Source organism: Bactrocera neohumeralis, chromosome 4 (assembly GCF_024586455.1).
Source record: "Bactrocera neohumeralis isolate Rockhampton chromosome 4, APGP_CSIRO_Bneo_wtdbg2-racon-allhic-juicebox.fasta_v2, whole genome shotgun sequence".
Classification (NCBI taxonomy): domain Eukaryota; kingdom Metazoa; phylum Arthropoda; class Insecta; order Diptera; family Tephritidae; genus Bactrocera; species Bactrocera neohumeralis.
Genome location: NC_065921.1, coordinates 19,880,459 through 19,895,040, shown reverse-complemented (window position 1 = coordinate 19,895,040; position 14,582 = coordinate 19,880,459). Strand labels below are relative to the sequence as shown.

General features: G+C 33.2%; 1 protein-coding gene across 4 annotated transcripts in view; it reads right to left on the bottom strand.

The window, feature by feature from the left end:
* The window catches only part of LOC126754482 (uncharacterized), a 206,066-nt gene that overhangs the window by 3,037 nt on the left and 188,447 nt on the right, over positions 1-14,582 (bottom strand). For all 4 annotated transcript variants that reach the window (XM_050466461.1, XM_050466462.1, XM_050466463.1 and 1 more), the window contains 4 exons: positions 13,152-13,243; positions 10,922-11,114; positions 2,736-2,871; positions 1,694-1,855 (listed from right to left, as the gene is read on the bottom strand). In XM_050466461.1, coding sequence (XP_050322418.1) covers positions 1,694-1,855; positions 2,736-2,871; positions 10,922-11,114; positions 13,152-13,243 — 583 coding nt within the window. The remainder of the gene's footprint in view (positions 1-1,693; positions 1,856-2,735; positions 2,872-10,921; positions 11,115-13,151; positions 13,244-14,582) is intronic.

The window sequence follows — 14,582 nt, the reverse complement described above, 5'->3', positions numbered from 1 at the left end:
GTTTAGCTCATTTTATTCATAAAAAGTATGATAGTTAAGGGGTTACATGGGTTTACGGGTTTTAAAAAATCGATTTTAGAATATTGTCCTAAATTTTCAAGTATATCCGAGAAACAGTTTCGGAGATACAGCCTTGAGAACTTGTGCGCTCGAGGCTAGCTAGGCTAAGTGTGCCGTCTTTAAACGTGTTTTTCTCGAAACTGTGTTTTTGAAGTCGGCTGGCAGGATTTTTCGAGAAATCTTCATAAAATATTACACGGGTATTTAAAATACAATTCTTAAAAACTTGGACAAAAGATTTTTTCGATTACAACTATTTAAAAAACAAAAATGTCGCAAAATTTTCACGGAAATTTTAATTTTGTTGTAAAAATTTCTGCCCAAAATTCAATTTTCAGTTTTTTTCCTTCGCCCAAGTTCTAAGTTAAGGTTTTAACTAAAGCACGTATTTTTTCACTATAGATGATTCCCTAAAAAGTTATCCTGTCACAATGACCGAGTTTAAAATATTTTTTTTTTCCAAAAATTTCAGAATTTTGTGCCAATAAAAAATTCTAATAAAATATTTCATTTTTTATATGAGAAAAGAATGGTTCAAAAGGGTATTTTTTTACCCGAGGAAACCTATGTAAATCATTAAGAGTCAATAGAATACTCAGTCGAGAACTAAGAGATGTTCTAATAGCTTCAGCTAACCTAAAAATAGCTAACAGTTGTATATTATTACATTCTAATAACATCCTCTAAACTAGTCTAAGCCGTTGTCAATTACTTTTACTCCAACCATAAAAAAGTTTCAATATCTATTTATTATGGGAGGTTCATTTTATACCCACAAGGAAACATCGAAGGCTCTATAAAAATATACGTAAAGGGTCAGTATGACGAGTTGGGTTGATTTAGCTAAGACCGTTCGTTCTTCTGTATGTCTACTTCCAAACTAGTCCCTCAGTTTTTAAGATATCGATCTGAAAATCTGCACACGTCCTTTTCTCTCCAAGAAGCTGCTCATTTGTCGACAGAATCGAGTTCTTGTATGTGAAACTTTTTTATTTGACGAGTTATCTTCATCAAAATTGGCATGATTTATTTTCCAACCCAACACCACAATCTCCGCAGAAATTATTCAGATTGGAATACTATAGCATAAAGCTGTCATACAAACTGATTGATCAAATTCAAGTCGTTGCATGGAAAACTTTTTCTTTTGACACCAAAATTGGCGTGAGTTATTGTCTACGGTAATGTTATAATCTCCAAAGAAATGGTTTAGAGCGGATCATTATAGCATATAGCTGCCAAAAAACGATCGAAGCGATCAGAATCAAAACTTGTATTCAACTTTTTCATTTTACGAGATATCTGCACGAAATTTGGCATAGAATTTTACCTAAGATAATCTACAATATCCGAAGAAGAATCCGAGATCGGACCACTAAGACATATACATAGTTCTCATTATGAACTGAGCGATGAAAACCTAGACTTCGTATGAAATTTTTTATTTGTTAAGAAGATTCTTAGTCAATATTTTTTCTTGTTTTTCATACATGTTTCTGCTTATCTAAACAACTCAAATCATATTATTTGAACACACCTTACTTCTATAACTAATTATAACCAAAAAAATATTATAGAACCACCCTAATAAATATAATTTCACTACACAGATGCCACAGCATCACTTACTCACCTGCTTTGTGCACTGCCAGGCGGTGTATTCACATCGGAAATGACATTATTCATTGGTCCCAACGGAGTGTTGGGGTTAGTGCCACCGGTGAGACAGGCGCCACCGAGCGGTGAACAGGCGCGACGCTTCGACTTACGTATCGAACGTTTGCGGAACAGATCCCTGCAAAACAGAATACAAATGTGATGAATGTAAATCGGTGGGTAATGTGTAAATAAAATTGTCTGAGCAGAGGGAGGGTCGTGCATAAGTAAGCAAACGAATGAGCTAAAGTGGAGAATTGAAATTTCCAAATGTAGCAAAGAGAAACAACAAAAGCGCCAACCGGCTGACATAGAACAAAGCAAAGTCAGGGTGACGGCAAAGCAGACAGCAAGTACGGCACTGTGTAGTATGTATGTTGTATATATGTGTGTGAATGTATATAGTATGTATGTAGTATGCATGTATGTATGTATGTATGTAGTATGTATGTATGTGTATGTATTGTAATTGTAAGCAGAAAAAAGTTATTTTTTCCAGACGCGCGCTAAGCTGGGCCGCAATGCAATCCATTTAAGGGCGCAATCAATGAATTGCTCAAACATGGCGACCTCTGACATACGGTGCGCTGCTACTGAATTGGCTTAATTGCTTTCGTGCATATTTCCATTTGCTTATTTCCAATTTTCGTTGATTTCAAATTTCAGCTAATGCACATACACACACGTACATGCATGAGTAACTAGTTAAAGTGAATTCATTTTTTGCCTTTCTTCTTTCTTTGCTGTTGCAATCACAGCACAGCACTTTGGCAATTACGCTTTTTTGCGCTTTTCATTAATTTTTCTCTTACTTTGCTTTTGCTTTTGTTGCCATCACCCTTGGCTTTGACAATGTAATTAAAATTGATTTGAACGCACACCAGGCTATAGCGGTTGATTTTTTTCACTAAGACCACATGTGTGAACACACACACACACACATACAGACCCACCCGAGCTCATTGCCGCTCAAGTGCAGCATTTTCGTTTCAATTATGCCGCTTTCGCCGTCAACTCACCTTGATTTTTCCGGATTTTCCAATTTCAAACGTATCTGCGACAACAAGCCGACCAACAGCTCATCGACATTGTGATTAATGCCCACCGAGGTTTCGATGAATTTGCAATCATAGGCGGTGGCCATGGCTTTGCCCTCTGTAATTGTAAAGCAGAAAAAAACAACAAATACGTATGAGAAATTGTAATTGCTAATGTGATAATGAATTCAACAAGAAATAAATACGTAATTGAGCAGGTTTTTTATTTTTAGTAATTATTTTTTTTATTTTTTCTTTACTTCTATTTTATTTTTATTTCTTTTATTTTTTGCTATCAATGTTTTTTTAGCGTTCTTGTTTTGGTTGCGCTCTCGTTTGCAGCTAACAGGTGGACGCAAATGTTCGTTAAAAGTTTAAGAGTTCAATGCCGCGGCGCCTGACGTCAAGCGTGCGTTGTAATAAATGATATTTTAATGATCAAAATGAGTTATTTACTTTTGTTTTTTTTTGGCTTTATTGCTTTGCGTACGCGTAGTTGTGTTTTTCAAGTTCCTCTTGATTGCCAAATTGCTTGATACCCGCTCGCGCTTGGTCAACAATAACTGCATTTTTGGCGGCAATAAGTGTTTTAATCATACGTGCTCCAGACGAGTTGGTTTTTATAGGCATTCGTCAGTGTCAAAGTCACAAAAAAATTTTTATTACTCAAATTTTATATTTATTAAGACGAATCTGGTACAATGGCATGTTATTGAATCAAAATAATAAAATTGTGAAGAGTTTATGTGGGAATGGATTCGTGAAGGTGGTGGCCTATATTATCATTTATAGAGTCTGAAAATATTATGGAACTGATATGTTTCGGGACTTGGAATTTTTAAAGTTACAGTTTAAGGGTTTCTCAAATAAAACAAGAAACAAGCAAAAACTTCAGTTTCAGCAAAATACACTTCATAAATACAAAAGCTTCCATACAAGAACTAGATTTGATCAGTGAGTTTGTATGGCAACTATATGCTATAGTGATCCGATCTGAAAAATTCCCCCGGAGATTGTAGCGATGCTTGAGATAATAAGCTGCACCAAATTTCGGCAATATGTTTTGTCAACTAAATTAGTTTTCTATACAAGAACTTGAGTTGGATCAGTCAGTTTGTATGACAGCTATATGCTATAGTGATCCGATTTGAACAATTTCTTCTGAGATTATATTATTGCCTTAGGTTATGACCCTTGTCAAATTTCGTAAAGATATCTTGTAAAATGAAAAAGTTTTTCATACAAGTACTTATTTCCGATTGATCAGTTTGTATGACAGCTATATGCTATAGTGTCGAAGCACTCGTCGGGTCCAACAGATGAGCAGCTTCTTGTAGAGAAAAGGACGTGTGTATGATTTCAGATCGATATCTTAAAAACTGAGGAACTAGCTCGCATATATACTTACAGAAGGACGAACGAACTTAGCTAAATCGACTCAGCTTATCACGGTTATCATTTAGACATAAATTTTAGAGGATTTCCGAAATTTTCTTCTGGGTGTTATAAACATCGCGGCAAACTTGATATACCCTGTTCAGTGTATAAAAATGAAAGCAAATATAATTTTCGGCTCGACTCAAAGCATTTTGATTAATGTTTCGGGTATGAAGTGTGTCAATGCTAGACTCATACCAAGAAACTTGAATCTTTTACAAAAACGAGATCGAGCTTGACAACTTAGCTGAAGACCCCATACATATATATTTAGTTACATGCATAGTTACCCGAGACGAGATACGAGATCTAATAATCTAGTGAATGAGGGAGCCGAAACCAAAAAACTAAAGGCTAAAGGCACTCAAAACCAGCCGGGGTTTATATATAGTGGGTGTATAAATTGAAGTGTTTAAAAAATCGTATTAAGCGTTAGCATGCCTTTAAGGTTCGAAAGCCTATTTGAAGGCGAGATTTTTTTTTAGTCCGGATTAATTTTGATCTGAAGGAATAGTATTAAGTCTCTGGTTTTTTTTTAAAAATCACAATCGATATCAAGAGATTAATAAATTTTCTTTGACATTTCTTCACAAAACTTCTTAATGCTTGCAAGTAAAAAATAATGAAAAACTTGCTAAACTCCTTAAAAATTAAAAATTTTTTTAAAAAGTATTTAAAAGAGCGCTAAAATGTAAATATTATTATTTTTGAATTGTTCTTAAAAATTCTATGAAACTATGACGCCAGATTATCGGTCGGAATTACTCAGTTGTGTAAAAACTGTTTGGTAATCAAAAACTGATTAGTACTTATACTTATATAGTGAAAATTAAATTAATTTTTAATTGACTATAGAAAAAAAGTACATATGGAAAACGTTGCCTACATTTTGGCGCAAAAACTAAAAAATAATAATTATTATAACAAAATTTAGCTAGAACACACACCACATGACCTCATATATCAACAAAACGACTAACACACTTACATAAAAGCCTTAAAAGTATTGCAGTAACCTTAAACAACGCCGCTATAAATACGCACTCACGTATCACGCGATTTTATTGCAGTTTGCATTCACAAATGAATATATTTGCGCGGCACTGTCATAAATGCGTATTTAATATTTGGCAGTTGGCTTTTAATGCGATCATATACAACTTTATGAACTCACACACACGAATTCAGACTTTTATGCGAATATCATACAATCCGCAATGCGCTGCCGAAAATCAACAGCATGACATTAATAAATGAGTACCAACATATTGTTGAATGTACGTGAAGTATTGTGGAAACATCATTAATTTCATTGCTTCGACCTCGTTAACTTATTTAATTTGTTTGTGTGTTTTTTTTTGTTTTTAGCATTTATATACATACGATATAGGTGGAGTGGGCGGGTAGATGGCATATATGTATCTGTGTGATGAAATTTCGATATATGAGTATTTAAGAGCGGGTTTCGGGGTGGGGGTGAGCGCATAAAAAATACACGATTTATGTTTTTCGTTAATTGAGAAGTAGAAGTTCATTAAGTATTGTCATTAATATATACATTTGGCTTAATAACCAGGATAATAACTGTATTTATGTTTTGCGATAAAAAGTGAAAATTTTGCTCAAATTACAAGTGTCAATAAAAAGCGCGAAATGTTATATGAACATATGGAGTGAAAGCTGTGTAAATACATTGTATATTGAATTTCCGCGGAAAATTCCGCAAACTTTTTTTGGAATCTAGAGTCAAATTAAGATTGAGTTTGAATTGCCAGATTTTTTGGTTAAAAGTTAATATTAATGCACAATACAATATTGAATAGTAAAAGCAGATTTAAAAAATGTTAATAAATAATAATAAAAATTTTAATAAATAAAAAATAAAATAACAATAATATTTTAAAATAAATTAAATTTTTTCCATAAAATTTGTTTTGATTTTCTGATAAATTAACTGTTTTTTTTTAGAAATATTATGAGGATAACAACTTTTTTATGATACGTATTAATCTAAATTCACTAATTAAAGTCAATTTCCCACAATTGATTTAAAATGTTGTTTTTTTGCATTTTTTTGATTTTCTGCTAAAGTTATTTTTTCAGAAATTTTATAAGTGTGGCAACTCTTTTATGAAACGTATTACTCTAAACTCACTATTCAAAGGAAATTTTTCGCAATTAATTTAAAACGTTTGCACCTTTTCATTTTTTAACCAAGTGGCAACTCTCTTTTATAAAAACATATATACATGTCCTTCCGTACTGCAAAATTCCTTTAAGCCGTATATAGTTACAATGGTAATTAAAAATTAAATATGTGTAGCACCCTCTTTTTTATAAGGGCTATGATATGTATGTACATATGTACATTACATACATACATACATAGTTATATGTACATAAATTCAGTATTTAATGTAAATTGACCGCACTTGGTTTTGTAAATTGCCCCCATTTGGTTTCGAATTTACACTTTTTTTATTTTTTTTAAGTGGCAACTCGGTTGTTTACGAAAACTTGCCTTTCCAGAATTATTACAGAATTTAAATTATTTTTAAAGCATAAGTAATTTTAACACAACTCTATTATGACTTATGAAATCAATTTCAGTATTTAAAGTTTATTAATTTCAATTGAAAAAAAAATAAATATATAATAATAATTTTTTTTTCATAAAATTAAAACAGGTGGCAACTCTTTTTTTTTGTATTAAAAACTGTTTAAATCTCTTTCCATACTACACAACTATATTAAACAATTAGTTAATGTTATTAATTAAATATAGGTGGCAACCTCTCGATAATAAACAACCGGTGGCAACTCTTTTATGACATAATAAATCAATTTCAGTATTTAAAGTTAATTATCCCATTAACTTCAATTTAAATTATTTTTATTTTCTTAAACAAATTTAAAGAGGTGGCAACTCTTTCTTGGATTAAAAACTTTTTAAATCTCTTTCCATATTACAGAAAAACATTAAACATTAATTAAATAATTAGTTAATGTTATTAATTAAATACAGGTGGCAACCTCTCGCTAATTCTGCATAAATTTCGTTAACTTTAACAGCTTTTTAATAGCAAAAAACCTTTGCAGATTCCAAGCAATTTTCTTTATTTTTTTTCAACTTTGTGATTATGACTCTCAAAAACGCACATGATATTGCCACTGCGCTCTGTTGAAACATTTTTTCACAACAACTTTCAGAGAAATTATAAAGTTATTAAAGTTGAAGGCTGCACGTGATTTACGCACACAATCAAGAGAAGTTGGCAACTGTAATTAATGTATCATTAATTTTTAATAACACCTTGGCTTTAACTACAGCATGTACACTTTAAACAGCCAGCAAATAGCTAACGGAACTTGAATTGAAAAAAAAAATGTCTACAAAATGAAAACTTTACCTTGTCAACAATAAGTTGTTTGCGTTTTATTGAAATTGCTTCTTAATTAAAAGCAAACAATGTCACTTAGTGCGTTCGCATTGTGACAATAACAATAACAACGAATGTGCACAACAATAATAAAAATGTTGAGAAAAATACGAAAACAAATACAAAGTTAATTGAAGGAGTAAGCGAGCAAACATTTTGACCATAACGGTCAGAAACGACGACGATGCCGAAGTGCAGGTTATATTTTCGCTATAAAATTGCGAATGGAAAAAATTGCGCATGGAAAAAATGTCACTCATACGCAGCGGCGCACACACAATTGCGTGCAAAAGCGTTGCCGCGATTTAAAAGAGTTTGTGAAAAGTCAAACGGGGTTTGTTTTGTTTTGCAATTGTTTTTTTTTTTTTTTGTTTTTGTGTTTGTTTTTGGGGAAGTGACTTGTTGTGTCTGACATTTTCATGCACTTGTAACTGAAAACTCTCATTACTCTACGCTGTGCTCAACTTTAATGCTGCTCAAGCAATTTTTCGTTAACATTTAGTTGGAGGAGGAGTTCGAAACAAGACAAAAAACTACTACAGCGAAATATACTTCTCGCAATTTGTCGTTTATTATTTGCTTGTACATTTAAATCGTGAAAAAGCAGCTCGGTGACCAACTCAGTTGCGCTCTAAGCTTTGTAAGTATGAAGGTAGCGTGTACTTGTAACTGGGAAACAACTTTTTCAACTTTTGTTAACTTTGCACGCAACTAAACAGCAGAGAATGACACAAAATCAACAGACTGCGAGCGCACAAATTGTCTCGTCTGCAAGAAACTTTTCCACTCATCATTCGAGTCGTAATTCTGTTGCTTTGATGGCTAACTTAAATCACGCTGGCACTGCTGCTCACCGCAAATCTCTACGTGAAAAGGAAATAGAAAATATTTTTAAGGCAATAACGCACTGCTAAGTGCTTCGCTTGGGGCGCAAAGTCAACATGCTTGATTTATTTTTCCTTTTTTTTTGGGAGAATAGACTTTATTTGTCATACACTCCAACAATTTCATAACTTTGAAGGCATTAAGGATGCAAATCACACCGGAAACGGAACTAACTACGAGTTAAGGTAAACTCAAGTTGACAATTTGTGGCGACGATAGCAACGGTCACGTTTGTAAAACTAAATGTGGAAATGTTTGTTTGTCAGTTGAGAGAATTGGACTATCACTTTTGGCAGAAAACTAATGATAAACGGAACTGATAATTTTTTCGCAAATTTTAAGAGGGATTTTTTTTTTGTAAGGCATTTAGATGTGTAAAACAGTTGCAAATTTTTAAATTAACGTTGCTTAAAGAGTTTAGTTTTAATGAAAATGATTTAAGATGTTTTTTTCATTTTGTTAGAGCTTAAGCACATTATTGTTGTTGATGCTGGTTCCAAGATAGAAGAAATTATCTACGTTCGCAATCAGACCTTCGGTTCCTTATCCAGTCTGGAGAAAGCAGAAGTTTGTTCATTCTCTGTTTAGCTCGGCAACTCGTATTATTTTCTCCAGAAATAGATTGACGAAGTCCAAGGGAGTCATCTATAACAACATGATCGATCTGATTACGAACTTTTCGATCCGGTTGCTGATCCGATTCTTGTGCTGGAATCTAGTACTATAAATCCTTGCGAAGTCAATAAGCCTCAACGCATTTGAAGAGGTTTCACCATGGAGACTGAATATTCCAATTGTTGTGGATTGTGGTTCAACGCTCATCCATCGGAGTGAATGCCAAAATCCGAGGGCTGAGTCTTTCTCCTATCACAAATCCCACACTGAATTTGTGCTCTTTTATATGGCCGTTTTAATAAGTGTCACAAGGACCTACTCGTCTCCTTTCTTGTCCCGTTTCTTGGACTGCGGTGATGTCGCCTTTACCTTTAGGAGGACATCAGCTCGGCATCGGCACCTTACCAATTTAGAGACCGGACATTCCATGTGCCTGCCCTTAAATCAGAGTTCTTATTTCGTTTGCTGTGGTCGTCATCAAAAGTGGGGTATTCCATACCACGTGGCGGGTCCTAAACCCAGCGTACCACCTCGTTGAGCGAGTTTTATACACATTTATATAGCGAATCGGTTGTTTCAAGACCGACGCCCGCTCGGAGCCGCACCTCTGGTCAATAGACGCTGCAGTAAGAATTCACCTACTTAATCCTTAAACGGAATATACCGAAGTGGCTCCGCTGAAGCTTCCTCTCATTTAGCCGTGACAAAAGGGGTTACTCACGGTTTCAGGCTGTGTGGTGAGGACGAAAGTAATACGAACTGGGACTAAGACTGTAACTGCTTACCCAGAAGCATAATTATACCCCATTAAACCACAAAATATATCTATTAAAATTAAAAATTACTGAATACTTTCAGGGTTTGAGATGCCAAAAAATCTCATTTTAAGTACAAAAAAATCCGTGATCGCTTTAAGTTTTTATGAGCTTTACTTTTCTGCAATTTTACTTCATTTAAAGAAGCTTATTGGAATTTATGCAATCAAATTGCTATTTGTTGAGCGCAGCAACAAATGTTATAAAGAGGACATTGAAATTACTTGTAGGAGAATAAAAAATTAAGTTGATTAAAGAAGAAACTAATAGAAAAGCGGCAAAAAAGACTAAGCCCGCAATGATTGAGCAAAATAAATGCCATTATGCAAAAGTAAATTAAATATAATATATTCAAAAAGAAGTAACGGGAGCTATAGGTAAAATTGTCTATTTGTATTAAGAACACTAAGTGCGCACAGCTGAGACAACGAAACAAAAAAATACATAGCATAAGCTTAGGCGGTTAAGCTGCGTATTGCAAGCGCTGCTGTGCGAAATCGTTTGCTAGAACAATGAGCCGATTTTCTGCGGTGGGTTTGGCAATACAGTTACTTTTTTGGGAGAAGGCACTAAGACAAATTCGAAGAGTTCCAATTTATGCGCCTATTTATACATGAGTGGCTTATCCAAGTTGTGGGTTTAAGCGCTTGACGAAGAACTTATGGCAGGCAAGGAACTTTGTTATTGTTTTTCAGTTTACAAATACACGGAAAGCGACATCAAATGTTGAATTTGCTAGGAGTAATATTTATAATAATATTTTTTTATGATTTTTAATGGTAGTTTGATATATTTGTTGATTAGTTTACTGTGTAAGAAATGATTTTAAGGAGCTATTTGCTTTTCTGTTTAAATATCACTTACAAATTCATTTAGCGTTCCACCCATAACTGTAGTTCATAAATATAACCAACTGTATTATATTACATAATCATTCTACAACTAAATATTAATATTTAATAATGCTTGTACTCACCATCGGATGACACCAGACGGCTCCGCGCCAAATCGGCTTTGTTTGCGACTAAAATGACAGCTTTTTGTGCGATATTTTGATTGGTCCACAAAACTTGCAGTACATGTTCGGCCACAGTGAAACTGCTACGGTCAGCAGCCGAATAAATGACACAATAACCGTGCGGATCATAACTGGATAGGCAATCATCAGGCTATTAATTGATGGGCACCAAAAACAATGCAAACGACAAAGAACAAATTCGAGTAAATGAAGCAGAAGAGACACATGAAAATAGAAGAATAAAGCGAAATGCGTTAATTTGATTTACAGAGGAGAAGGGGAGACTGTTGAAAAAATAAGTATATATGGTATGTAAAATATAAACACAGATGTCTAACTCAAGAGAGTAAGGGAGCCTGATTCACATAGCTGAGGCCTAACAGCGAGAGTATCGAATTTAAATACCACTAAATATCTTGTATATAAGTATCTATATTAATCACACATCTACATACATATGTGCTGAAACAAATCAACTACTTGTAAGCTTTTTCCCCCACTTAGCATATATAACTGGCTAAAGGTCAATAGCAGCTGCTGTTTTACCGACAATTTAGCTCAGCTCTGAGATTTGCATTTAACTTCGCAGTCAAGCGAATGGGATTACATGTGGTGATAGTAACCAGAAAACCAAAAACGCAAATCGACATACATACAGACACAATCAATGTCACGACTACAAAGTAGTTGAAGCACTCAAGCATATGATCACAGCTGTGCTGCTGTGGAATCAGCTCATACGTGCATGTGTGTGTGTGTTTATATTTGCGGTGTTTAAGTGCGTCAAGCCATCGTCCGCATCATCAAGTGGCCAAAGGATGTGACCGTCATTTTCATTGCAATCAGCTGTGTCTGGCTCTTGATGGCTTTATTTGTTTTCTGTTGGGCGTACAGTGGCTGCCACAAGTATGCAGACAAGGTATTTGTGGAACTTAATGAATCTTTTTATGGTGGTTTTATTGATGGTGGTGGGTTATGAGTGTGGTTGAGCTAATTCATTGTTAATTATAAATTAAAATATAAAATGTTAGGTTTCGAATTTCAAAGAAAATGTGGTGTGAAAACCTCTTTTGATGAAATCGTGGATTTGTGAGTAAATGAAAAATAGAAACAGCTTAAACTAGTTAAAAACAAAGGAAATAAGGGTTTAAGCTAGTAATAATTGAACTTGTGAAACACTTGAGGACTTTTGGATTAACAAAAATTAACGGAAGTGAAATTAAATTTCTGAAAGACGCTGCTTTTTCCTATAATTTCGAATGTTAATTAGTTAAACTGAACTTGTGAAACATTTTAAGATATATCTTTATGAAAAGCGCTTCTGTTTCGTATATTTTAGAATATTATTAAGTTAAACTGAACCTGTGAAACACTTTAAGATTTTTGGATTAACAAAAAGAAACCGCAATTAAATACTTTTTATGAAAAGCAATGCTTTTTTTCTGTAATTTATAGTGTGAATATGTTAAATTGAACTTGTGAAACACTTCGAAAATTTTTACGAAAGGGAAAGGTTATGATGATGGGATTGGAAAGGAATCATCGACTATGAGCTGCTCCAGCGTGGTTGAACGATTGATTCTACATTTTACTGTCAACAACTGATGAGATTGAAGCAAGCAATCGAAAAAAAAAAACGGCCAGAACTGATCAACAGAAAGGGCTTCGTCTTCCATCAGAATAACGCTATACCACACACATCTTTGATGACTCGGCAAAAACTGGGAGAGCTTGACTGGAAAGTTTTATTGCATCCACTATATAGCTCTGACCTTGCGCCATCGGACTACCATTTGTTTCGTTCAATGCAGAACTCCGTTAATGGAGTAAAGTTGGCTTCAAGAGAAGTCTGTGAAAATTTCTTGTCACAGTTTTTCGCCGAGAAACCAGAAAAGTTTTAAACTGATGAAATAATGTCTCTAGCGGAAAAATGTCAAAAAGTTGTCGACCAAAATGGTACATATTTGTTTCATTAAAGTTTATTATAAATATAAAAAAAAATAAGTTGAAGTTTGATTAGAAATACGAAAAGACTTTTTCGACTATTCAATATTATAAAAAGTCAAAAAAAGTTCATTAAAGTTTATTATAAATATAAAAAAAAAATAAGTTGAAGTTTAAATAGAAATACGAAAAGACTTTTCCGACTACCCAATATTATAAAATTTCTGTTGTGTATTTTACTTACATTCATTTCTGTATATGCATGATCAATGAAAATCAATTCGGACTCCTCGCCGCTGAGTAATACTGAGACGGATTTTTCACCAGATTCATCATCTGCAGAAAATTAAATTTTGCATAAATAAATATTAAATATTAGTATATCAATTTATATATATTTGAAAATATCATAGCAATAATATTGATACTAGAATTAACTGCGATTAGCTACAAGTACATATACTCTATGTCTAAATATGTAAAATGCAACAATATTTGAGGTTTTCTGTGTCATGCCACAAGACAAGCAACAAAACTTTCAACACAGCTGATTAGTTACACAATTTTGTTTGCTGGCTAGTCGATAAGATGTTAGGTAAACAATGAAAACAATATGAAATATGCATGAACTAAATTAAATTTACTCTTACAGTACAGAGAGGGAAGTATGTATGTGTAAGTGTTTCATAGAAATCAACAGAAAATGTTTGAAAATGGAGATTTGTTTGAAAGGATTTTCGAAGAATGTGTAGTATATTGTAGTATATCGTTAAATAGTTAATAATTTTAGGTATTTTTATTGAAGTTCTAACGAAGTTCTAGTGAAATTATACTTTGTGATAATTCTGCTAGTAAAACACTTTGCTATGGCACGAAATCTTTTTTTAAATTAAATATTTTTTATATAAAAATGTGTAATCTAATTTTTAGAAGCTTCGCATATTCATTGCTTACATTTTGCAATTTTTATTTTATACAATTTCAATGCAAGTGAAGTAGCCCTAGGCGTATGAGCAATAACTTGTTTACTATACATTGTAAAAAGTATTACGATTCAAAGGTGCTCTTAGTTATACGTGTATGAGAGTGTGTGTGTTTATGAAATTAATTGCGATTTCAAATTGAATTTGGCTGCTTTTGATTTTATATTTATATAAACTAAGCTTGCTTCTTGGTATCTTTTAATAAAGTCATTTGGCAATTCGTTTGAGTTTAGGCACTAGAGTTTTCTACAAAATGTACTTCGTTAGACCGAAAGTTTGTTAAAAACATTTTTGAATTTACCGAAAAATTCTACTGAAAACGATACTTAATTTCCAAGTGTTAGACTTCGATATATTTTTGGCATAAAATTTTCAAGTAAGAAGAGAAACTTATGATTCAATAATCCGCTTTTTAACTTTTTTGTTTTCAGAAAAAATATCAAGTTCTGCTGGGTAGCCGGAAATAATTAAATTTTATTTCAATGCCCAAAATACTTAAATATTTGTGTATATATTTCGGTTAACCCAAAAAATCTCTTATTAATATTACTATTATTATGAGTCTCTACTAAAAATTAATCGACACAAAAATATTTAATCGTACATATGTCTTAAAATAAACCCCCGCGTTAATAGCACAGTCAATTAGACCTTCAAAAAGGCATCAAAAACATTGAAATGCTTAATAAAAT